Below are 26,361 nucleotides of genomic sequence, written 5' to 3'. Positions count from 1 at the left end.
CCTCTAGCCTTCACTTTAATTGCACAGTTGTACAGGCTGCTCTTCTGTGCTGAAATTATTTTGATCTCACTGCACACTGTGAGCATTTTCATCTTTAATCTTAAGAATGGACCCTTGGCACATAATATATTTTTATATTGCTGTCTCTGCCCCTATTAGAGAGAGAGATTCATCCTTTGTCCTGGTTACTATAATCATCTAAAGTGAAAGACATTCCCAAATTTTGGGTTGTCCCCAGTACAGGAATAGAGGAGGAATCCTCCAATGGTGGGCCCCTATGGATTACCCTAATTAAAAAAAAAACTAACAGGGATTATGATCCTCCATTACTCTATCAAAAATTAAAAAAAGAAAAAAAATTGCCTATAATCCTACCTTAATTCAAACCAATAATGTGATGAGGTCATGCCTAAACCTGTCTTAATCATGCACGGGAAGGGTGAATCTCAGATCCTGTGTGATTCCCACATTAGTCAGGGCTGGATGAATCTTACTTAGATCCGGTGTGATTCCAGCATCGGTCAGGGTTGAATGAATCTTAGATCCGGTGTGATTCCCGCATTGGTCAGGGTTGGGCTGATCTTAGATCTGGTGTGATTCCTGCATTGGTTAGGGTTGGGTCAATCATAGATCTGATGCGATTCCTCCATTGGTCTGGGTTGGGATGATTTTAGATCCGGGAAAGTGATTCCTGCAGTGAGCAGGGTTGGGTGAATCTTAGATCTGGTGTGATTCCTACATCGATCAGGGTTGATTGAACATTAGACCTTTGTTAGTGAACCCTTGTGGACTTTATAGGCACCATAAAAAATGTACTAAAACAAAGTAGTGCAAGTTAAAATTCTCACAATAGCATAATACTACAGCATAAACATCAACAAAGCCACCAACAGGGCCCCATCATAACCATATTCAATGTGTCAGTGAACTGTGGCCATCAATGTCTGGGTGGGTTTTGTGTAAGTTGATATGACTGAAGCTCTACATGTTTTGCGCCAAAGTGCTTCTTCAGGAGTTTAGGGTAAGTATTAGTATGGGTTAGCGCATTATAAAGCTAACGTGATAGCTTTAAGAACAATCAGTAGAGCAGTGGGTGTGCAAAGTGTCATCGAAAATATCAGGTATCCATACTGAGTAATAGAGGAACAATGTGCTTAGATAAATTCTCAGCCACGGGACGTCCACTAGGTTAATACTGGTAGCATGGGGTATAGTATGTATAAAATCATACACCTAGATCCTGGGGTATAAGACCAACAGACTCTTCATAAGATCCCCCTAACTGTTAGACCACATAATTAATGCAGCGATGTCCCAGCCACAGGCTACCTAGATTACAGGTCTCCGTGGCAATGTATCCAATACTTATAGTGGCCTCCTCACCAAGGTCCATTCCAGTGGCATGAATCTTATATCCAGTGTGATTCCTGCTATGGTCAAGGTTGGGTGAAGCTTACAACTGGTGTGATTTCTGCATCGGTCAGGGTTGGGTGAAGCTTAGATCTGGTGTGATTTCTGCATCAGTCAGAGTTGGGTGAACCTTAGATATGGTGCGATTCCTGCATTGGTTAGGACTGGGTTAATCTTACATCTAGTGTGATTTCTGCATCAGTCAGAGTTGGGTGAACCTTAGATATGGTGCGATTCCTGCATTGGTTAGGACTGGGTTAATCTTACATCTAGTGTGATTCCTGCATCGGTCAGGGTTGGGTATTTCATTATTTCATTCCACAGATAAGATTACACTACATCTAGATTGTTGTCTGTGGTAACTGTCGGCAGCTCCTCTATACCGCTGCTGTTCGCACTGTGAAAACTTTATTTCCACTTTAGTTGGCGATTTGTGTCTGTTTTTTCACATGACTTAGTACAAGTCACAAGAGATTTATGTCAACAGCCCCTCAGCTTGTCTGTCCCCCATCGCCAATCAAAACCAGCAATTAACATAGACATAATGCAGAGTTTGGCATCCCCCTGCGTACCACTCCTCCCCTCCCATGCCCATCCGTGGACAGATCTCTGAAGTTGCTGTCCCACTTGGCACATAAGAGTCTGCAGCTGGACGACCGCTCCGCGGGGCTCACCGCACACACATGCCGAGTGAGCACATTTTAATTCCATCTGCCGGAATGTTGCAGATTCAGCCAGCCGGATCCCAATATGCCTGCGTTGGTCCCCCTCCTTCGGCTCCATTGGTGGTGCACACGCCTCTCTCCAGGAAATAACCTAAATGGTTAAGCGGAGGGTTTGAGCTCTGCATCCCAATTACTGCAATAAAACACAGAGACGCTGAGCCGTCACCCTGTGTGACAGCTGCTGGGTCATTGGGCCTGCGTCGTGCACATGGAGCCGTATGCATCTGTCTCTTGGTGTCGTGTTTGGGACGTGTCACGGTGGCTTAGATAACAGCGGACGCCACTCTGTACTGACATTGTTGTCTCTTGTTAAAAGACAAAAAATTGTGTGCACAGCACATCTCGACTTCGGGTCTGAGGTTGGGCCTCGTATCTCGGATCAGAGAAGGAGGAAGTGATTCATTCATTACCCGTTGCTCAGATGCCCTCCAGATTAATCAGAGTCATCACTATCACCATTTTCACAATAGTCAGTCATGTAATATGTAAAAAGGCATCAGGTGGAGAACGAGGGGAAAAGCTAAGGCTTGGAGCTGACAGAATTTGCTGTAAACTTTGATAAATGGGAATAATATCGAGGCTTATTGGCAGTACACATCATAGATGCAGGATAATTACTTACAGTTCATTCGTTTAGACTCTTTACAGTTTTATCTCTGACAGTAGCTGGCATTTTACACTCTGGATATACTGGTCCTGAAAGGGAGCCTTCAGCTGAGGGGCAGATTAACGGCACCAACAGCAGTCCTAATGGTCAGAGCTGAGCTTGTGGACTTTGCAGGTGGTTTACTTGAGCCCGACTGACAAGGTTCCCTGGTAGGGATGACTAAGGCTGGATTCACACCTATGCATTTTTAGTGCTTTTTGCATTTTGCAGATTTGCATTACAGAAAGTGTTCCATAGGTAACAATGTTAACTGAACTGTAGTGCAAATCTGCAAAATACAAAAAGCACTAAAACTGCATATATATGAATCCAGCCTTAGAGCAGGCCCCCTAATAATCAGAGCTGAGTTAGTGGACTATAGGTGGTCTACCTGAGCCTGACTGTCAAGGCTCCTTGGTAGGGGTGACGGGAGGAAGTGATGACTGAGGACAGCCTCCTTCATCCTCTAACCTGCACCTTTACTGCTCACCCCATCTCTATGATACTATGCTTTCCAGTTTTTAAAGTCCAGGGAAAACAAAAATGCTCCCGTGCAGTGGGACAAAAAGTGAAGAAAAATCTCCCCAATGGGACACAGATGGCAAAAAAAAAAAACAACTGGCAGGGGTTTTACCCCTCTCTTACGCTATTCAAAAGAACAATAAGTTTTGTCTGTGGTTCTAATTTTAAGCAAGTCTCCGTGGAGGACAAAAAATTCTCCCTTGCAGTGGAGTTGCTCCCACACCGCAAGGAAGTATGAAGATGGACAAACACTGTATATTCAATCATTTTTAATGAATTATTGTCTCAATAATATGGGGGCCTTCTTATATTTGCCTGAAGAACATCTTTCTCTACCTAGAAGAGTAAAAAAAGAGCTGAAACAAATGTATATGATCTCAAATCTGGTCACAAGTTTCCTTCCTAATCCTCCATAGACAGATTTAGCAGAAAGTTGTAAGACGCAGAGTTCTCTTTGGGAAAAAAAGAGATACTGAGAAAGGTTGTTGTAAGCAGAATCTTTTCTGGAAAAAGCACAGTATTGATCATATTATGAGAAGATGGTGACAGCGCTGACATATCCAGCAGATGAGTCACAAGTTCTTTTTGTGACATTGTGATTTCAATGGATTTAAAATTTAGCCGATCCAAAGAAACTGGAGGGATTTTGACTCACCTCTGACAACTCTTACTCCACCATGCTACATTTTCCTAATGACAACACTGCACTCCACTCCACCTTTGCTATGCTTTCCTTATTGACTAACAATCCACCCCACCCGATAGGTCTTTCCTAATGATGTGCCTATGTCTCACTCCCGCTTCACTTTCCCTAATGACACACCTGCTCCCCTCCCTCGTTACATTTTTTCTAATGAACCACATTTCAAATTGTTAAAACAAACTTTCACCCAGAATAATTAACCTGAAAGGGGCAAAACCTGATGCAAAACCATTTTGAATCCTTACAAGTGTGCTAGAAGCTCCAATAAAAGATAAGTGTGACAAACAGACAAGAAGGAGAAGGAAGGGGAAGAAAGGAGAAAAAAGAAGAAAAGAAGGAAGGAGAAAGCAGGAGAAAAAAAAAAGGTGTCAAAGGAAAAGGAGAAGAAAGAAGAAAAAAGAACAGGGAGAAGAAAGGAGAAGGTGAAAAAAGAACAGGGAGAAGGAAGGAAAAGGAGAAGGAGAAGGGGAAGGAAAAGAAAGGAGAAGGGGAATGAGAAGAAAGGAGAAGGGGAATGAGAAGAAAGGAAAAGGGGAATGAGAAGAAAGGAACAGGAGAAGAAAGGAGAAGGGGAAGGAGAAGAAAGGAGAAGGGGAAGAAAGCAGAAGAAGGGGAAGAAAGGAGAAGGGGAAGAAAGCAGAAAAAGGGGAAGAAAGGAGAAGAAGGGGAAGAAAGGAGAAGGAGAAGAAAGGAGAAGGGGAATGAGAAGGGGAATGACAAGAAAGGAGAAGGAGAAAAAAAGAAGAAGAAAGGAGAAGGGGAAGGATAAGAAAGGAGAAGAAATGAGGAGAAGAAAGTAGAAGGAGAAGAAAGGAGAAGTAGAAAGGAGAAGGAGAAGAAACCCATGGCAACCTCTGGGGAAATTCCTGGAACACTTGTTGAGAATGGCTGCCCTAGTCCTTGAAAAGGCTTTCTGTTCCTGGACATCCTTGGCAGCTAATGGACCATCTTCTCTGCATTCAATATGAATGGTCTTTGAAAGCTTTCGTCCGTGCCATGGTATAACTAGTAATAGTTACATTCAACTGTATTTGCTTGGTAATGTTGAAGACTAACTTAACCAAGCAACTTCTTTCATTCTAAGATGTGACTTGGGTAAGCTACAAAATATATCCGGTTGAATGTGACTAACTAGATACAATTTTAGTTCTACTTGAAATTAATTGCTTGGGTTTTGCTGGGCAAAAAAAACCCATCTCAAATGTTTAAACTAAGAAAATATGCCATTTTATGAAAACAATAAGGTGATTTTGAAATTGATGGCAGCAACACATCTCAAAAATGTTTACCAGGGTCTCTCTTCTTTTAACAACACCCTGTAGATGTCTGGGAACTGAGTAGACTAGTTGCTGGAGTTTTGGGAGAGGAATGTTGTTTAAAGCGGGAGTCCACCGGGACTCCGCGTTTTTTTTTTTTTTTTTTAAAAGCCAGCAGCTACAAATACTGCAGCTGCTGACTTTTAAATAGTGACACTTACCTGTCCAGCGCGCCCGCGATGTCGGCACCCGAAGCCGATCGCTCGCTCGGCTGCCGGGTCCCGCCACCATCTTGGGTATGGGAATCAGGAAATGGAGCCTTTCGGCTTCATTTCCCGGTTCCCTACTGCGCATGCGCGAGCCGCGCGGCGCAATCCGGACGGTCCCCGCTGCCTCTGGGAGCTGTGTGTTTCCCAGCAGGCAGCGGGGCACTTGCTGAAGGGGGCGGGCGCTTGTGGAACGGGGCGTAACGTACGGCCCGTTCCGCAGAGAGCTAGCCCGGAAGTGGGTGCAGTTACCTGGATTATCCAGGTAACTGCACCCCCCTCCCCCCTGAAAGGTGCCGATTGTGGCGCCGGAGGGGGGGGGGATTCCGATGAGTGGAGGTCCATTTTAGGGTGGACCTCCGCTTTAATTCATGACGGATATAGATATATATTGCACTACAGTGGCGGCGCACGGGCACTGTTCCCCCATCCATGCGCTCGGCCCCTTTCAGGAAGCCAGACGCATGGATTCCTATGGTGGGGGTGGTACTTTTTGAAGCACCTGATTAGAGGCTCTAATAGGCTTCAAAATAAGGTGGGCTCGGGGCTCAGAGAGTGCGCCCTGATCCCACCCAATTGTGTGATGATAGCAAATAAATTTTTGCTATTTTCCCACTAACCTTCCTCCCCACCAATCAGGAGGTAGGGCGTCAGACTTGTTTCCTGATTGACTAAAGCGTCAGGCCACCCTATTTGATGGCTGGTGCTTAGGAAGAGGAGCAGAGGAGACAAAAGCTGGAGCGGAGGTCGCCGCCAATCTGGTGCATTGGAGAGAAGCTACTGCAGTGCTGCGGTAAGTCACCTTGACTCTGTCAGAGCTGCGTGCGCAGGCGGAGGGGTTCTGCCAAAGCCGCGAGCCCTGTGAGTGGGGAGGATTGGTGGGCTCAGTGGCTGCATTTGACAAGCACAAGTGGCTGCATATGATGGGCACAAGTGGCTGCATATGATGGGCACAGTGAGGCTGCAATTGATTGGTGGGGGGTTCAGTATTTTTCTATTTGTTTGTGCCCTACCAAAAATTCTGAGCACTAGCTGCCACGGATGCAGTATCTCACAAAAGTGAGTCCCCCCCTTACATTTTTGTAAATATTTTATTACATCTTTTCATGTGACAACACTGAGGAAATGTCATTGTGCTGCCATGTAAAGTAGTGAGTGTACAGCTTGTATAACAGTGTACATTTTCTGTCCCCTCCAAATAACTCAACATACAGCCATTAATGTCTAAACTGCTGGCAATAAAAGTGAGTACACCCCTAAGTGAAAATGTCCAAATTGGGAGCAATTAGCCATTTTCCCTCTCCGGTGTCATGTGACTTGTTAGTGTTACAAGGTGTGAATGGGGAGCAGGTATGTTAAATTTGGTGTTTTCACTCTCACTCTCTCATACTGGTCACTGGAAGTTCAACATGGCACCTCATGGCAAAGAACTCTGAGGATCTGCAAAAAAAAAAAAAGAATTGTTGCTCTACATAAAGCTGGCCTAGGCTATAAGATTGCCAAGACCCTGAAACTGAGCTGCAGCATGGTGGCCAAGACCATACAGCGGTTTAACAGGACAGGTTCCACTTAGAACAGGCCTCGCCATGGTCGACCAAAGAAGTTGAGCGCACATGCTCAGCGTAATATCCAGAGGTTGTCTTTGGGAAATAGACGTATATGAGTGCTGCCAGCATTGCAGAGATTGAAGGGGTGGGGGGTCAGCCTGTCAGTGCTCAGAACACATGCCACACACTGCATCAAATTGGTCAACATGGCTGTCTTCCTAGAAGGAAGCCTCTTCTTTAGACGATGCACAAGAAAGCCCGCAGTTTGCTGAAGACAAGCAGACTAAGGACATGAATTACTGGACCATGTCCTGTTGTTTGATGAAATCAAGATAAACGTATTTGTTCCAGATGGTGTCAAGTGTGTTTGGCGGCAACCAGGTGAGGAGTACAAAGACAAGTGTATCTTGCCTACAGTCAAGCTTGGTGGTCATGGTCTGGGGCTGCATGAGTCCTGCCGGGACTGAGGAACTACAGTTCATTGAGGGAACCATGAATGCCAACATGTACTGTGACATACTGAAGCAGAGCATGAACCCCTCCCTTTGGAGACTGGGCCCCAGGGCAGTATGCCAACATGATAACGACCTCAAACACACCTCCAAGACGACCACTGCTTAGGAGAAGCTGATGGTAAAGGTGATGGATTGGCCAAGCATGTCTCCAGACCAAAACCCTATTGAGCATCGATGTGGCATCCTCAAATGGAAGGTGGAGGAGTGCAAGGTCTCTAACATTCACTAGCTCCGTGATGTCGTCATGGAGGAGTGGAAGAGGACTCCATTGGCAACCTATGAATCTCTGGTGAACTCCATGCCCAAGAGGGTTAAGGCAGTGCTGGAAAAAAATGGTGGCCACAGAAAAAATATTGACACTTTGGGCCCAATATGGACATTTTAACCAGCGGTTTAGACATTAATGGCTATGTGTTGAGTTATTTTGAGGGGACAGCAAATTTACAATGTTAAACAAGCTGTACAGATATAATAAAATATTTGCAAAAATGTGAGGGGTGTACTCACTTTTGTGAAATACTGTATAACTGTTGAAAAATACGAGAAAGAAGACCCAGGACTTTTAATTTCAAGATGCACAAAATATTTTCGATTACCTCTAAATAGACTATCCCTCCTTAAGTCCATCATGAAAGCTGCTTCCAGGCTCACCCACTTTAAAAACCGCTTGGCGTCTGCTACCCCTCCATTGGCTGCCACTCAACCAACAAATCAAATTCCAGATAAGACTAACAGTAACTTACAAAGCCATCCACAACCTGGCTCCCAGCTACATCTCTAACCTGGTCTCAAAATACCAACCAAATCATCCTCTTCACTTCTTCCAAGACCTCCTGCTCTCTAGCTCGCCTCCACGACTTCTTCCGAGCCTCTTCCATCCTTTGGAATGCTCTATCCCAATCTGTCAGACTATCTCCTACTTTGTCTACTTTCAGATGATCCCTTAAAACTCATGTCTTCAGAGAAGCCTATTTGCCCCCCACCTAACAACTGTAGATTTATTTTCTCATATCAGCTCATCCCCCACAGTTATTGCCTCTCGTCTCTCTTGATCCTCCATCTTAGATTGTAAGCTCTAACAAGCAGGGCCCTGATTCCTACTGTATTAAAATGTATTGTATTTGTACTGTTTATCCTCAAGTTGTAAAGCGCTGCGTAAACTGTCGGCGCTATATACATCCTGTATAATAATAATTGGTAAACTGGGGTTGTACATTATTTTTTAGCCAGCACAACCCTAGCAATTAGTTTCAAGTAGAACTAATGCCACGTACACACGATCAAACAATCCCAACGTGTGTGGGCTCCGACTGACTTTTTTTTTACCCGAAAGTCCAGCGGACTAAGAAAGTAGTTTTGCACCAAAATATGTCTGCCGGACTGCAAGTCATGTGTGTACTAGTCCACCGTACTTTTGAAATGAACTGACTTTTCCCACACGGAGAAAAGTCTGTTCATTTTGAGCGCGGCTCCAGGTAGCCGGGACTAGCGAAGGAAGCGTCGCTGGCCCCGTCACCTGCTATGGACTTAAAGGGGAAGCCCAACGCCGAGAAGGTGGCGAAGACAGTGGCGATAGAAGACTGAGCCACCGCTTGTAAAAGAGCTAGAAGAAGGCGCGGAGGCCTGGCAAGAAGAACCGAAGAGGCGGACAAGACCCCCGAAATCGGAAAAAGACCTCCAGGCGGCGACGAAGAAGAAAGCCGGGCTCCTCCGCTAGTAAAAGAGCTAGCAGAAGATAGCGGAGGAGTCCGGCGAGAAGACCCCCAAGACGAAAGAAGACCCCCGGAGCTGTGCAATAAACTATTTTTAACCCTTGTGTGTTGTGTTTTTTTTTACATTTTTTTTCACAGGTGAATGGGTAGGGGTACATTGTACCTCATACTCATTCACATAGGGTTGGGGGACAGTATCCGGGGGCCCCCTTATTAAAGGGGGCTCCTGGATTCCGATAAGCTTCCCACCCACAGACCACGACAACCAATGGCCAGGGTTGTTGGGAAGAGGCCCTTGTCCTCATCAACATGGCCACGCAGCCCCCCCTTCCCCAAAGCACCCCCCCATGTTGAGGGCATGCGGCCTGGAACGGCTCAGGATGGGGGGAGGGGGCGCTCGCTCGTCCCCACCCCCTTTCCTGACCGGCCGGGTAGCGTGCTTGGATAAGGGTCTGATATGGACCTGGCGGGACCCCCATGCTGATTTTTCGGCATAGGCCTTCCCCTTTAAGTCCATACCAGGTGATGGGGCCAGCTACACTTCCTTCGCTAGTCCCGGCTACCTGGTGCCGCGCTCAAAATGAACAGACTTTCCTCCGTGTGTGTGTGTGGGCAAGTCCGTTCATTTCAAAAGTACGGCGGATAGTCCGCCGGAAAAGTCCCGTGTGTGGGCAGGTCCACTCGTTCAGACAGTCCCGTGAAATTTACGGCGGTTTGTCCAGCCAGACTAAGTCCGCCGGATAGTCTGATCGTGTGTACGCGGCATGAGATTAAATATTTTTGAATTGGGGTTGTAAGTACATGTCTCCTTATTTACTTTTTTGTCTAAACACCTATACTGTAGATATGGTATTATGACTTATTAAGGTGACTTATTTTGTTAGTGGTTTTTAAGTATGTAAAATATATTGTTGCAGTTGCAGTTTATTTTAGGCAGTAATATATGGATGTAGTGTCCTCATGGGCCCAGACATAATTGCCCTCTCTGCACCCCCTGTAGTTACCCCCTAGGTTATACAGGTAATGATAAAATAGCAGACACAGGATCATATAAAGACAGATACATATATATTCACACACAGGTTTATCAGGAAACCTAAAGACTCCTCCCAACCTTGACACTGAATTAATCACCCCCTCCGGGGTCTCTTCCCAAGTGAACAACTTTTTATAAACCTGATAATATGAAAATCGTTTTGCCAGAAAATGTGACTTCCTTCTGGCGGTTTAAAGAAATTACAATTGCAGAAAATTGTGTGTGTGTGCTGAATATAGAACTAATTTACCAGATTTGTTATCTAAACCTTTTATTGCATACAGAAACTCCATCGGCTCTTATTTTCATGTCCCCAACTTCAGAACCTTCCTTATTTGCAGAAGGTAGGGGGCTACAGATGAGTTGAAACGTTTAACATTTATTTTTCCCACCCTTCATAGCTCAGTGCAGAATAACATTTATATCTGTACAAGGGAAGAAAACCTAAAGGATAATAGTACTGTTAATAAATCAAGCCTAACAAGCCCCCTGGGGGAAATATTTATTTGATCCCCTGCAGTAAGTTTGCCTACTTACAAAGAAATGAAGGGTCTATATTTTTTTATCATAGGTGTATTCTAAATGATAGAGACAGTCAGACAGAATATCAACCAAAAATCCTGAAAAAAACACATAATACAAATGTTATATATTGAGTTGCAGTTCAGTGAGTAAAATAAATATTTGATCCTCAAGCAAAACATGACTTAGTACTTGGTGGGGAAACCCTTGTTGACAAGTACAGAGGTAAGACATTTCTTGTAGTTGGTGACCAGGTTTACACACATCTCAGGATGGATTTTGGTCCACTCTTCTTTGCAGATCTTCTCTAAATCCTTAAGGCTTCTTGCCTGTCACAATGCAACTCAAAATTTCAGCTCCCTCCATAAACGTTCTGAAGGAGTAAGGTCTGGAAACTGATTAGGCCACTCCATGACCTTAATGTGCTTCTTCTTGAGCCACTCCTTTGTTGCCTTGGATGTATGTTTTGGGTCATTGTCGTGCTGGAAGACCCATCAACGACCCAGCTTCAGTGTTCTGGCTAAGGAGGAAAATTCTCATCCAAGATATTACAATACATGGACCATCTATTGGCCTTTCCATGTAGCAAAGTTCGCCTTTACCTTTAGCAGAGAAACAGCCCTAAAGCATAATGTTTCCACCTCCATGCTTGATTGTAGGGATGGTGTTCTTAGGGACAAAGTCAGAATTTTGCTTCCTTCAAACACGTAAGTCGAAGTAATGTCAAAGAGCACAATTTTGGTCTCATCTGACCACAGCACTTTCTCCCAATCCTTCTCTGAATCATTTAGATATTCATTGGCAAATTTCAGACGGTTCTGTACATGTTCTGTACATGTGCCTCCTTGAGGGGGACCTTGTGGACGCTACAGGATTTCAATCCATGGTGGCGTATTGCCAATGGTTTGTTTGTTGACTGTGGTCCCAATTGCCTTGAGATCATTCACAAGCTCCTTCCGTGTAGTTCTGGGCTGATCCCTCACTTTTCTTATGATCATCCTTACCCCATAAGGACAAATCTTGCACGGAGCTCCAGACCGAGGGCAATTGATGATTATTTTGTATTTATTCCATTTGCAAATAATTACTCCAACAGTTGTCTTCTTCTCACCAAGCTTCTTGCTGATGGTTTACAGTCTTGTCCCTGACATCATTTGACAACTCTTTGGTCTTGCCTATGAGGGTGAGATTTGAATGGAAGAAAGATTCTGTGGACAGTTGTCTTTTATACGCTTAATGAGTTGTTAGGAGCACCTTCTTAAATTCACAGGACTAATCGGTGTACCACATGAAACATATTGTAGCCAGCAGTCTGTGGGAGCCAGAATTATTGTTGGTTGATAGGGGATGAAATAATTATTTTACTCACTGAACTGCAGCTCAATTTAAAGCGGTAGTATAGTAAACATTTTTTACTTTTACCTACAGGTAAGCCTAATATAAGGCTTACCTGTAGGTAAAAAGAATATCACCTAAACCTGTATGGTTTAGGAGATATTCCCCTTGCAATGAGCCGCTGACTTCAGTGGCTCATGCGCTCTGGGGATTCTCGGCTGAAAGTCCGGCAGATGCCGGACCATGCCGGAAAGAAGTCTCCCACGCATGCTCGGGAGTGCCAACATCGTGGCTCTGGCCATTCACAGCACCGGAGCCGCAATACTGGGAAGACACGCCGAGGGAAAATGTCAGCTCCCTCGGCGTGGGTGAGATACCAGCGCCTTGTTCTAAGGTAAGTATTTCATAATGAGCTAGTATGGGGTGCATACTAGCTCATTATGCCTTTTTCCTTACAGGTGTAGAAAAAAAAAGCCAGCGGCTTTACTACCACTTTAAAACATTTGTATTATGTGTTTTTTTCTGTATTTTTGGTTAATATTCTGTCTCTATTATTTAAGCTACTCCTACGATAAAAATTATAGACCCTTCATTTCTTTTTAAGTAGGAAAGCTTACAAAATCTGCAGGGGATCAAACAATTATTTTCCCCCACTGTATATACTGTATGGCTCATGTGGATCTTGAATTAGTGGGTTTTGCAGCGTTAATAAACTTTTTTTTGTCCCCAAAGCATCGTAAGAACAAAGATTGGGGCACTACTATTGAGTTAATGTAGAGAGTTAGGGTCATGTTGAAAAGTTAGGGTCAAGCTGAAAGTTAGGTTACCCATTGGTAAATATTAGCTTGGATATTGAGGTTTAGGTGTCATTACTTTTCCAGAGATGCATCATATGTGACATTAGCATTCTACCACATACATGAATAATGGAATTGATTATACTTTGTATAGGGTCCATAGCAGTTGAAATTGTAGCATCTTCCCTGGTAAGGACTCTTCTAGCCTCCCCCACTTACCACCTGCTGTACTGGAATTTTCTCAAAGATATCTCCAACAAACTAAAAAGGGTCAGTTACCGTGAGCCCACCAGGTTGGAGGATCTCATCATCAGGCAGGTTATAGGATCTCACCACCCCCAACAGTTCTGGTATGCTTGCTATGCGCACACCAAACACACTGTACACTTTCTCTCAAAATTGCGGCCTGGTGGGGGATTTGGTGGTTAATTATTTTTGCTGCAAGTCCAACCATCCCTTAACACAGGGGTGATCCCCCTCCATATCTCCAGCAATTGTACTATTCTCTTTTTCCCTCTGATTGACAGCTAGCCAATGAGAGCTCACAGTATTTCCTACTATATGTGGGGCAGAAATTGTCTAAAGAGAAAAACGATTGGAGTGTCATTCGCATGACGACTTAATGTCATGTTAGGTAGTGGGCAGCTAGTTTGGATTGCAGAGGGAGGCAGCGGGCCCTCCAGCCACAGAGGCCAGCTTACCTCTGCAACATCTTTGACTTCTTAGATATCACCAATAGCACTGATACTCCGGGCCAAAAGAATTTGTTGACAACCTCAGATAACATTTTGTTCCACATGGTATGGACTCTGGACAGAAAATTTAGGCACATGGGTCTTGGCTTACCTGGATGAGATTGGCACAGCCTGGCAGGCCGTTATGCGTTGGGATCTCATTGGTGATGTGCATGGTGTCTATGAAGTTGGATTCTTTATTTTTGGTCTTCGAGTGGACAGATGAGGAGGATGTTGTGGTGTGTACTGGTGGGTCAGGATGCAGCTTAACATCGGTGCCATTACCAAAGGCCTGGATGGCGTTTCCTGGACAGAAATTACAACAGTCATACAGAGGCAAAGATATAGCCAGTGGACCTGCCATGTAATATACATTTTTTTATAGCAGTGCAATATAAATAGGTAGCATAGAGTAGTAATGCAATTGGTTTCAGTCGTCAGGCAGAAAAAAATTGAGGTCCAAAAAGTCAACATTTTGGGGAAAAAAATCCTACTTTTTCAGGGTGGTCTACCATATAATCTGTATTTCATACAGCTATAGCCTTTTGCTTGGATTCGGCACGTTGTCTGTTTCCTTACTTTTTACATGGTGCTAGATTTACTTGTAATACTGTATACAGTATATTGACTTATATACAGTATGTCAGAATCTGTCCTGTAACTTATTTGGATACTTTTTATGATCTGAATTAAATCCTTTTGCATTATATCATTGTGGGTGTTATTAATTCATATATACAGTGCCTTGCAAACAACAAATAGGACAAAAAACAGAAAACGTAAAATTGCATAACTATGCACCCCCCTAAAGTCAATACTTTGTAGAGCCACCTTTTGCGGCTATCACAGCTCCAAGTCGCTTTGGATAAGTCTCTATGAGCTTGCCACATCTTACCACTGGGATTTTTGCCCATTGCTCCTTGTAAAACTGCTCCAGCTCCTTCAAGTTGGATGGTTTGCACCTCCTGAACAGCAATCTTTAAGTCTGACCACAGATTTTCTATTGGATTGAGGTCTGGGCTTTGACTAGACCATTCCAACATATTTACATGTTTAATTTACATGTTTTAATTTACATGTTTTACACGCTTAAACCACTCAATTGTTGCTTTAGTAGTATGTTTGGGATCATTGTCCTGCTGGAAGGTGAACCTCTGTCCTAGCCTCAAATCACACACAGAGTGGAACAGGTTTTGCTCAAGAATATCCCTGTATTTAGCAAAATCCAACTTTCCCTCAACTCTGACCAGTTTCCCAGTCCCAACTGCTGAAAAACATCCCCACAGCAGGATGCTGCCACCACCATGTTTCACTGTGGGGATGGTGTTCTTTGGGTGATGTGTGTGATGTGTTGGATTTGCACCAGGATATAGCGTTTTCTTTGATGGCCAAAAAGTTCAATTTTAGCCACATCAGACTGGTGCACCTTCCTCCATACATTTTGGGAGATATTTTTTTTATAACCTAACCCTAACTTGTACTTCTCAACAACATTGTCCCTTACTTGTTTGGAGAGTTCCATGGTCTTCATGGCAGTGTTTAGTTAGTGGTGCCTCTTGCTTAGGTGTTGCAGCCTCTGGGGCCTTTCAAAAAGGTGTGTATATGTAATGACAGATCATGTGACACTTAGATTGCAGGTTTTTCTGTTTCCTTGGTTTCTACATGTATCACATAACAGGAAGCATGCAATTCAATGATTTAGTGTCACCTGTTATGTAGCTATGTGAGGCTTTATAAGGAAATCTATGCTGCTCTTTTTGTGTAATGATTAACCACTTCAATACAGGGCACTTAAACACCTTCCTGCCCAGACCAATTTTGAGCTTTCAGCGCTGTCGCACTTTGAATGACAATTGCGCGGTCATGCTACACTGTACCCAAATGAAATTTTTATAATTTTTTTCCCACAAATAGAGCTTTCTTTTGGTGGTATTTGATCACCTCTACGGTTTTTATTTTTTGCGCTACAAATAAAAAAATACCGAAAATTTTGAAAAAAAAAATGTTTTTTTTTGTTTCAGTTTCAAAACTTTGTAAATAAGTAAGTTTTCTCCTTCACTGATGGGCACTGATGGGCACTGATAAGGCGGCACTGATGGGCACCAATGAAGTGGCACTGATAGGCGGCAATGATGGGCGACACGGATGGGCGACACGGACGGACACTGATAGGTGGCACAAATTGGCACTGATAGCTGGCACGGATGGGCGGCACGGATGGGCACGGATAGGCCGCACAGGTGGGCATGGATAGGCGGCACAGGTGGGCATGGATAGGCGGCACAGGTGGGCACTCATAGGCGGCACAGGTGGGCACTCATAGGCGGCACAGGTGGGCACTCATAGGCGGCACAGGTGGGCACTCATAGGCGGCACAGGTGGGCACTCAGGCAGCACAGGTGGGCACTCAGGCAGCACAGGTGGGCACTCAGGCGGCACAGGTGGGCACTCATAGGCGGCATCGGTGTTATACTATAGTAATGGATGCTAATCAGTGCCAAACAATAATGCATGCCAATCAGTGATGCCCATTGTGGGCACTGATTGGCATCCATTATGGGCACTGATTGGCACCCATTGTGCTGACTGGCATCCCTGGTGGTCTAGGGAGGATTATGACCTTTATTACCTTTTCCCTGGTGGTCTGGTGGCATCCCTGGTGGTCCAGTGTGGGCATCCTCGGGGGGGCTGTGCTGATAATCGATCAGCACAGACCCCCCCTGTCAGAGGAGCAGCCGATCGGCTCTCCTCTACTCGCGTCTGACAGACGCGAGTGAGGGAAAGCCGATCACTGGCTCTTCCCATTTACACTGTGATCAGCCGTGATTGGACACGGCTGATCACATGGTAAAGAGTCTCCGTCGGAGACTCTTTACCGAGATCGTAGTTGCCGGGTGTCAGACTGACACCCCGCAACAACGATCGCCGTGATGCGCGCCCCCAGGGGCGCGCAGCGGCTCATAATCCTGATCACGTCATATGATGTCCGGTCAGGATTATGAAACCACTTTGCCGCCGTCAATTGCCTATAGGACGGGCGGCAAGTGGTTAAGCACACTTAGAGTGTGTGAAATGCATCTACTAGCTTTCTGTCAACACTTTGGGATGTTCTGAATAAAATCATTTTGATTGAGAGTGCAGCCATTTCTTCTTTTGATTATATGCGGAGGCGAGCCAAGGTGGGCACCTGTCCAGATAATCAGGCTTTCAAAACCTCACCTGGAGCAGCGAGTCTTCTTGTTTGGACACTTAGATTGCACACAGGTGGACATCATTTCACTAATTTTGGGACTTCTGAAGGTGATTGGTTGCACCAGAGCTTTTTTGGGCTTCATAACAAAGGGGGTGAACGCATACACACATGCCAATTATCAGTTTTTTATTTCTGAAAAATTGTTTTATGTATATATTTTTCTAATTTGAATTCACAAACTTAGACTATTGTGTCATGTTCCATCACATATAATTCAGGTTAAAAAAACTGTGAACTAAAGGCTGTAATGTAACAAAATAGATCAAAAGCCAAGGGGGGTGAATACTTTTGCAAGACACTGTACATCTACACATATAGATCTTAACAAACACAGCCGTCTAAGAAAAATTCCCAATGCTCAAACACTCAAAATCCAAGTATACTATATCCACAGCCATGTTTTTTCTTACTTTCCCATTAAAAGAAAGAATTGTTGACAAATATGGCCTTTCAGGAATCCATGCTATCACTTACATATATTATTGATTTCTAGCAGATACTCTTCTATGTTGTTCTTTATCAGACTCTCATGTATCTTTCTGATAATAGACGTTAAACATGTAGGTCTATAGTCACAGTAGACTCTTATAAATTATGTTTATTTCACCAAATGTCAATGTATAAAAATAGCTCCATAGAGATATGCTGGGTTTTGGGTCTATAAACCTTTTCCAAGCAGTAGTTACAATATTGGTGTATGTTCATGAATGAAACCAATGTTTGCAGGCTTCATTCACACAGGAGCCACAGTCAGGGGAATAAGTACTAGACATACAGGATACATCCAAGAGATACAAATGAAGATGTGCTGGGGCGTACCCTATATGCCTAAGGCCCCAGGAAATCTTTATTTGTATCTCTTGGATGTATTCTGTATGCCCGGTACTTATTCCTCTGACTGTGGCTCCTGTGTGAATGAAGCCTGAAAACATTGTTTTCATTCATGAACATACACCGTGACAAGATGAAGATACCTTCATCTTGTCATTAATATCATTCATCAACTTATGAACTTGTAGATCTTAAAGTGGTAGTAAAGGCACAAGGTTTTTAAAAACCTTCTGTGTTCAGCAGCCCCCCCCAATAACTTACCTGAGCCCCCTCTCAATCCAGCGATGTCCACGAGAGCCTCGTCTCTCCAGGGAATCGCACTCTTGATTGGCTTTTGGCAGCAGTGGGGGCCATTAGCTTCCACTGCTGTCAATCACGACCAGTAAGCCAATCAGGAGACAGGGGGCAGAGCCGAGTCACGGCTCTGTGTGTGAATGGACACACAGAGCAGAGGATCGGGAGTGCTAGCATGGGGGCCTAAAAGAGGATGATCTGGGCTGTTCTGTGCAAAACCATTGCACAGAGCAAGTAAGTATAACACGTTTGTTATTTTAAAGAAGAAGAAAAAAAAAAAACACAAGACTTTACTATCCCTTTAAGGTAAAAACAAAACAAAACCTTTTGTATTCAACTCCCCCCCCCCAAAAAAAAAAAAACCTAAACCCTGATTTTGATCAAGCACTGTGCCCAAGAGCGGTGGCTTTCTGCTCATTGGACATTAAGGCAGCAGTGGAAGCCTTCAGCACCTGTTGCTGTCAATCACAGCCTGTGAGGAGAGAGCAGGTGGCAGAGCCTAGCCATGCTGTGTGTGTGTCAATGGCAACACAGAGCCTGGCTTGGGATCGAGCCCGCATTTCTGCCTAGCTTGCTATGGGGCACTCGGAACAGGGGAGGAGGAGCCAGGAGCACCAGCAGGTGACCCCAGATGAGGAGGATTGGAGCTGCTAAGTAAGTAAGCAGGTAAATATATCATGTTTGTTATTTAAAAAAAAAACATTTTTACCTTTACAATCACTTTAAAGGCAACATGTGCTTAGGCAGAGATGGAAGCTGTCACAGTTGACCTCTGTTTTCTCAAAATAGTGCCCTCGCTGTTAAGCTGGCCTAGTTGCTTCAGTAGTTCTTGAATGACTGACCTGGAACTAAAATGCCCTTAGGGAGCTATGACTTTTATATGACTTCACCGTCTTCATGCAAGTTCTATAAAAGTAACTCAAAGTACTGAAGCCGCTGGATCGGTATTGGCTGCCAGGCACCTAGCATTTTTCAGAAGAAGCTTAGTAGTGGATGCCTCTGTATTCGTCTCAGCACAAACACAGTGCCATTCTCCAATATCATGCTGCAAATTAAACACCATCAGAAATGTGTATGTGTGCATTATGTATATATATATATATATACATATATATATATATATATATATATATATATATATATCCCCGTATGTTGGAGGTTTTGTACTTTTGTTAAGAGAACCATTCAGGCATGAACCCACTCACAGTGCATTGCATAAGCCAGGGAAAAGCATGTTATAAAAATGGAACTGTACAAAAAAAACTCAAACACTTTTTAAAGGAAACCTGTATAGAGAGATATGGGGGCTGCCGTTACTAGCCGCCCTAAAAAATGCAAGTTGTCTGTTTTCAGCTTTGGCATAATCTCACTCACTGACCTGCAACAATCATGCAGACAATGAAGTCAAAATGAAATCTCATTCTACAGCAAAGCAACATGATAGTGAGTAAGGGGCCCCCTACACAAACAGTCATTGGCGGACTCATTGGTTGAGGTCAATCTTTATTGATAGTAGTTTAAAAATATAGTCAGAGGATCGCCTTGAAGAAGGGGGTGCTCCAGTCCTTTGAGGCATGTTGGATATATTTTAACTCTACAATCAATAAAGACTGGATCTCAACACTTCTCATTTGACTCTTTTGTCTAAAGTGCATCTTGCCCACCACACACAGATAATTGTATTTTGTAATGGATTTAAACACAATCTAAACACACCAGAATCTCGCTGGTCATAGGATTTGGAGCACTGATGTCACCAAGAGACAGAAGACGCAATTAAGTTATTCCACCTATTGGTGCAGTGGTCAATGTATGGACTGCAGAGATAGGGGCCACAATGTAATATAGGGTGTATTGGTGTTCCTGTTAAGAAGGTAGAAGTGAGGATAAGGCTTTCAAGATACAGAAGATGCAATTTGATTATTCCACCTATAGGTGCAGTGGTCAATATATGGGCTATGGAGATAGGGGCCACAATGTGCTTTGGGGCTGGTTAGTGTCACTATTGAGAGAGTAGAGTTGAGTTTATGACTTCCAAAAGACATAAGATGCCTTAGGGTTATTCCACCCATTGGTGCAGTGGTTAGTTTATGGACTGCAGAGATAGCGACCACAGCCTACTGTAGTGTTGAGCAGTGTCAATGTTAAAATGTGTGGATAAACCTTCCAAAGAGACAGAAGATGCAATTAGGTTATTCAATCCATTGGTGCAGTGGATAAAATATGGGCTCTGGAGATAGAAACCCCAATGCTCTTTAGGTTTGATTGGTGTCACTGTTAAGAGAGTAGATGTGGGAATAAGACTTCCAAGACACAGAAGATGCAATTAGGTTATTCAACCCATCAGTGCAATGGCTAAGAAAGATGGATTGTGGCAATAGGAGCCACAACACACTATAGGGCAGATTGGCGTCACTAGAGTAAAGGTGGCGATAAGACTTCCAAGGATGGCTGGATGCTCCATCAATATTGGCCAGAGGGTCATGCTTAAATGAATTGGAGAGGGCTTATTTATGAATAATATAAATTGTTTCAGGGTTATCCTTTTGATAACCTGAATTCAATTAAATCAGTCAGGAATAATTTGCCTTTCCTATGCTGATTTGCTCAGAACATACAACTACTTCCAAATCTGCACCTGGTATTCCAATCAAACAAAGTTGGGTATCAATTTTGAATGCACTGTCAGGAATGTAGTCTTAATTTACTATTAAGAGATGGATAGCATTCAGTCAATCTGCTCCATACATAAAAGATATTGATGTATATTGTCCTATAGTTCCCACTGACACATGCCTGAACACCATGTTCTGGAACATTGTGATCTTTGGGCAATCAGAAAATAATGCCTGCCCCAAGTGTGTAAGTCCATTGAAATCCAAGCCCCCCCCACCCCCAATAATTGAGAGGCCCACTTTTCAAGGGGGTGGAGTAGTACAATTCCAGGTTACAAACTAGAAATTTGGTATAATATATGACCAAAGTATGTGGACACCCTTTCTAACAATGGAGTTCAGTTGTTGAAAGCCAGCTCCATGAAGAGACATGGTTTGATGTGAGAGAACTTGAATGGCCTGCACAGAGCCCTGACCTTAACACTGCTGGGCACCTTTGGGATAAATTGAAAAGCAGACCTCACAAATGGGCACAGATTTCCACAGATACCCTCCAAAATCTTGTGGAATCCTTTCTGCATTAGAATTTGTGTCCATTTGTGATGCCAAGTACTAATGTTGAATGAGAAGACCTGGCTCATAATCAGTGTACCAGTTCAACTCAAGGTGTTCAGTAGGGTTGAGGTCAGGGCTCTATGCAGGTTATTCAAGTTCCTTAACACTAAACTGGACAAACCTTTATGGAGCTGGCTTCCCACAACTGAACTCCATTGTTTGGAAGGGTGTCCACATACTTTGGCCATATAGTGTAGCTATTATAACCACAAAGGGTGGCAACTCCATATGAATGGATTTTGAATAGTATGTCGAAAAAGCTCATATAGGTGTGATGGTTAGGTGTTTGTAAATCTTTAGCCATACAGTATATTTGCTTACTTAGAGCACCTCGAGTTTGGAGGGTGTTTAGGTGCTCCAAAGAATGTGTAGAAACCTTCAGGTTCTGCTTTTTGGATCTCTTATAAATTGGATAACTTTATACAAGTTAGGCCTCATGCACACGAGACGCAGATGAAACCTCTGTTAAAAAAAAGCTGAAACGCGCATTTAGATTTGCATGCCGCGTTTAGACGCGTTTAGACGCGTTTGCGTTTAAACGCGTTTATAAAGATAACATCATGTAGACCCTCCCCAAGCTCTCAAAGCATTTTTTTTAACTATTTCTGCTATTTTGATCAGAGTGAGCAGCAGCAGCATAGAGAGCAGTTGTACACTTGCATTTGCCGTGTCACTTGCCACGGCACCTGCCACAAGTTGTGGATTGTCCACTTGCCACGTCACTTGCCACAAGTTGGGGATTGTCCACTTGCCACATCACCTGCCACGTCACCTGCCACAAATTGTGGATTGTCCACTTGCCACGTCACTTGCCACATCACCTGCCACGTCACTTGCCACGAGATGTGGATTGTCCACTTTCCACGTCATCTGCCATGCCACCTGCCACAAGCTGTGGATTGTCCACTTGCCACGTCACCAGCCACATCACCTGCCACAAGTTGTGGATTGTCCACTTGCCACGTGACTTGCCACATCACCTGCCACGTCACTTGCCACATCACCTGCCACAAGTTGTGGATTGTCTACTTGCCGCGTCACTTGCCACATCACCTGCCACGTCACTTGCCACGTCACCTGCCACAAGTTGTGGATTGTTCACTTGCCACGTCACCTGCCACGTCACCTGCCACAAGTTGTGGATTGTCTACTTGCCGCGTCACTTGCCACATCACCTGCCACGTCACTTGCCACGTCACCTGCCACAAGTTGTGGATTGTTCACTTGCCACGTCACCTGCCACGTCACCTGCCACAAGTTGTGGATTGTCCACTTGCCACGTTACTTGCCACAAGCTGTGGATTGTCCACTTGCCACATCACTTGCCACGTCACCTGCCACGTCACTTGCCACGTCACCTGCCACAAGTTATGGATTGTCCACTTGCCACGTCACTTGCCACAAGCTGTGGATTGTCCACTTGCCACGTCACCTGCCACGTCACTTGCCACGTCACCTGCCACAAGTTTTGGATTGTCCACTTGCCACGTCACTTGCCACGTCAGCTGCCACGTCACTTGCCACGAGATGTGGATTGTCCACTTTCCACGTCATCTGCCATGCCACCTGCCACAAGCTGTGGATTGTTCACTTGCCACAAGCTGTGGATTGTCCACTTGCCACATCACTTGCCACGTCACCTGCCACGTCACTTGCCACGTCACCTGCCACAAGTTTTGGATTGTCCACTTGCCACGTCAGCTGCCACGTCACTTGCCACAAGCTGTGGATTGTCCACTTGCCACGTCACCAGCCACATCACCTGCCACAAGTTGTGGATTGTCCACTTGCCACGTGACTTGCCACATCACCTGCCACGTCACTTGCCACATCACCTGCCACAAGTTGTGGATTGTCTACTTGCCGCGTCACTTGCCACATCACCTGCCACGTCACTTGCCACGTCACCTGCCACAAGTTGTGGATTGTTCACTTGCCACGTCACCTGCCACGTCACCTGCCACAAGTTGTGGATTGTCCACTTGCCACGTCACTTGCCACAAGCTGTGGATTGTCCACTTGCCACATCACTTGCCACGCCACCTGCCACGTCACCTGCCACGTCACTTGCCACGTCACCTGCCACAAGTTTTGGATTGTCCACTTGCCATGTCACTTGCCACGTCAGCTGCCACGTCACTTGCCACATCACCTGCCACGTCACCTGCCACAAGTTGTGGATTGTCCACTTGCCACGTCACTTGCCACATCACCTGCCACGTCACTTGCCACGAGATGTGGATTGTCCACTTGCCATGTCACTTGCCACGTCACCTGCCACGTCACTTGCCATGTCACCTGCCACGTCACTTGCCACAAGATGTGGATTGTCCACTTGTCACATCACCTGCCACATCACTTGCCACATCACCTGCCACGTCACCTGCCACAAGTTGTGGATTGTCCACTTGCCACGTCACTTGCCACATCACCTGCCACGTCACTTGCCACAAGATGTGGATTGTCCACTTTCCACGTCACCTGCCATGCCATCTGCCACAAGTTGTGGATTGTCCACTTACCACGTCACCAGCCACATCACCTGCCACAAGTTGTGGATTGTCCACTTGCCACACCACTTTCCACGTCACCTGCCATGTCACCTGCCACAAGATGTGGATTGTCCACTTGCCACGTCACCAGCCACATCACCTGCCACAAGTTGTGGATTGTCCACTTGCCACGTCCCTTGCCACGTCCCCTGCCACGCCACCTGCCACAAGTGGATTGTCCACTTGCCACATCACTTGCCACATCACCTGCCACAAGTTGTGGATTGTCCACTCGCCACGTCACTTGCCACATCACCTGCCACAAGTGGATTGTCCACTTGCCACGTCACTTGCCACGTCCCCTGCCACAAGTGGATTGTCCACTTGCCACGTCACTTGCCACGTCACCTGCCACAAGTTATGGATTGTCCACTTGCCACGTCACATGCCAGTCACCTGCCACAAGTTGTTGATTTTCCACTTGCCACGTCACCTGCCAAGTCACTTGCCGCGTCACCTGCCAGGTCACTTGCCACGTCACCTGCCACAAGTTGTGGATTGTCCACTTTCCACGTCACTTGCCACTTCACCTGCCACGTCACTTGCCACAAGTTGTGGATTGTCCACTTGCCACATCATTTGCCACCTGCCATGTCACTTGCCACAAGTTGTGGATTGTCCACTTGCCACGTCACTTGCCACAAGTTGTGGATTGTCCACTTGCAATTGCAATTGTTTAAAATATTTTTCTAATGGTTTTTCATCATTTGCAATCATTTTTGAGATTTTTAATGTAAAAAAAAAGGTCACCTTTAAAAACGCATATAAACGCAAACGCGGCTAAACGCGGGTGCCGCGTTTAGCCGCGTTTAGCCGCGTTTTGCGTCTGAAACGCAGAAATTTTTGTTTCTGAACGCATTTTTTTGCTTCTGGAAAAACGAGATTAAACGCAACTGCATATAAACGGAAAAAAACGAGACTGTGTGCATGGACACATAGGATAACATTGAATGAGTTCAGGTGCAGTTGAAAAAACTGTCCAACTGCATCTGAACGCGCGTTTAACTGCGTCTCGTGTGCATGAGGCCTTATTGGTGTTCTTTAACTGATCAGCCATCACAATAATGCTGCAGAAAGGGTGGACACTACTAGTTTGGTGTGGGGAAGTGGGAGGAGCTTGTGGGAGCAGTGAGGACTCTCAGCGACCGTTGGCTGGAGATAGACCCTGGCCAACCTGCAATGTGCAGAAGATCTCTTAGAGGAGTACATGGGTGCAAAGAATGAAAGGGGGCTCAAACCTTCACTGTACAACTGTCCACTCTCAGAAAGAATCACTGGATACAATACCCAAGCTCTATTGCTGGTAATGCTGTCCAAGGCTGAAATTTGGTGGTTGTGGCTGAGATGTGCAGTTCCCCAGTACTTCTAATGTGGATAGAAAAATATAAGCCGACAACTTGGTAGACTCAAATGTTGAAAATATTTTTGGCTACACATGCACAGCCAGTAAAACAATGCTAGCCAATAAAGATTTTCAACGTTTGAGTCCACTGAATTGCCAGCCTATATCTGTCAACTGTCCACTGTCAACCTGAGTATCAGTTTGCAATCAGAATAGATAGCAAATTTATATTTGTCAGAATCCAGCCAGTGTTCACTCTGCGTAAAATCATTTGAACGCATTTTGGTTTGGCTGCAATGTTTGAGAGTGAGCAATTCCCCCCGCCGCTATGCTTGTTCTGTGTGATGTTAATGTTCCATATGTTGAATCATTTCTGCGTGACGATGGCCGGAAAAGATGTAACATGAGCCCCCCCGTGCCGTGCCTGAGCTTGCTGCGGTTCATCAGGCATGGTGGAGTGGGGTGGGGGGGAAACAAGCGTTATACCAGGAGCGGGTGTATGATGGCGAAGACTTTGTAGCTTGCGGACCATCTGCATAATTACAGCGACAAAGCAAATGATAAAAGTGTACAATGCAGAAGTTGAAAAGATTACAGCAATTTGAAAGGGATTGTGTTCATAGCCAGGGAAAATTACCTGGTCCCTTTCATTCTTCGGCTCCTCCGCTAAATGAATAGAAAACACTTTTAATCAGGTCTTCGGGGAATGTCGAGGATTATGGATTTATAGCTCAGGAAATAAAAAGTGAATGTTCAGCAAGATAATGCCTTGCTGCTGCCAGCCAGGCGGGCATGGCTTATCCGGATCTTGAGGATCCGCAGGCCATCAGCTGCTGGAGAACTACAGCTCTCAGCAAGCTTCATTAGGTGCACCTCTCTAATACTCTAATTTTGGCTGAAATTGCATGTAAACTCTAAGAAGGTACACTGAATATCAAAAGCAAATTACAACCCCGCCCCCCTCCCACTTTTCTTTTATTAAAATAACTTTTTCACCTTTTTAACTTTTTTTTTTCCATCTCATTTTTTTCTGCCCATCATTGTTCAGCCACTTCTGTTTACATGCACAGCATCTGTTGCAGCCGCAGGTCATTGCACTGGACCAACTTCCTGAGGATGACAGGGGTGGACCA

The 26,361-nt window shown here is 44.8% G+C and overlaps 1 protein-coding gene across 2 annotated transcripts in view; it reads right to left on the bottom strand.

Annotated features, from left to right (window-relative positions):
• The window catches only part of GFRA1 (GDNF family receptor alpha 1), a 264,489-nt gene that overhangs the window by 13,807 nt on the left and 224,321 nt on the right, over positions 1-26,361 (bottom strand). For both annotated transcript variants that reach the window (XM_077454931.1, XM_077454932.1), the window contains exon 7: positions 13,839-14,032. In XM_077454931.1, coding sequence (XP_077311057.1) covers positions 13,839-14,032 — 194 coding nt within the window. The remainder of the gene's footprint in view (positions 1-13,838; positions 14,033-26,361) is intronic.

The sequence above is a fragment of the Lithobates pipiens genome, unplaced genomic scaffold (assembly GCF_037356315.1).
Source record: "Lithobates pipiens isolate NorthernLeopardFrog02 unplaced genomic scaffold, aLitPip1_a1.2 Scaffold_25, whole genome shotgun sequence".
Classification (NCBI taxonomy): domain Eukaryota; kingdom Metazoa; phylum Chordata; class Amphibia; order Anura; family Ranidae; genus Lithobates; species Lithobates pipiens.
Note: the sequence above shows the minus strand (reverse complement) of the source record. Positions and strands in the feature narration are given on the sequence as shown.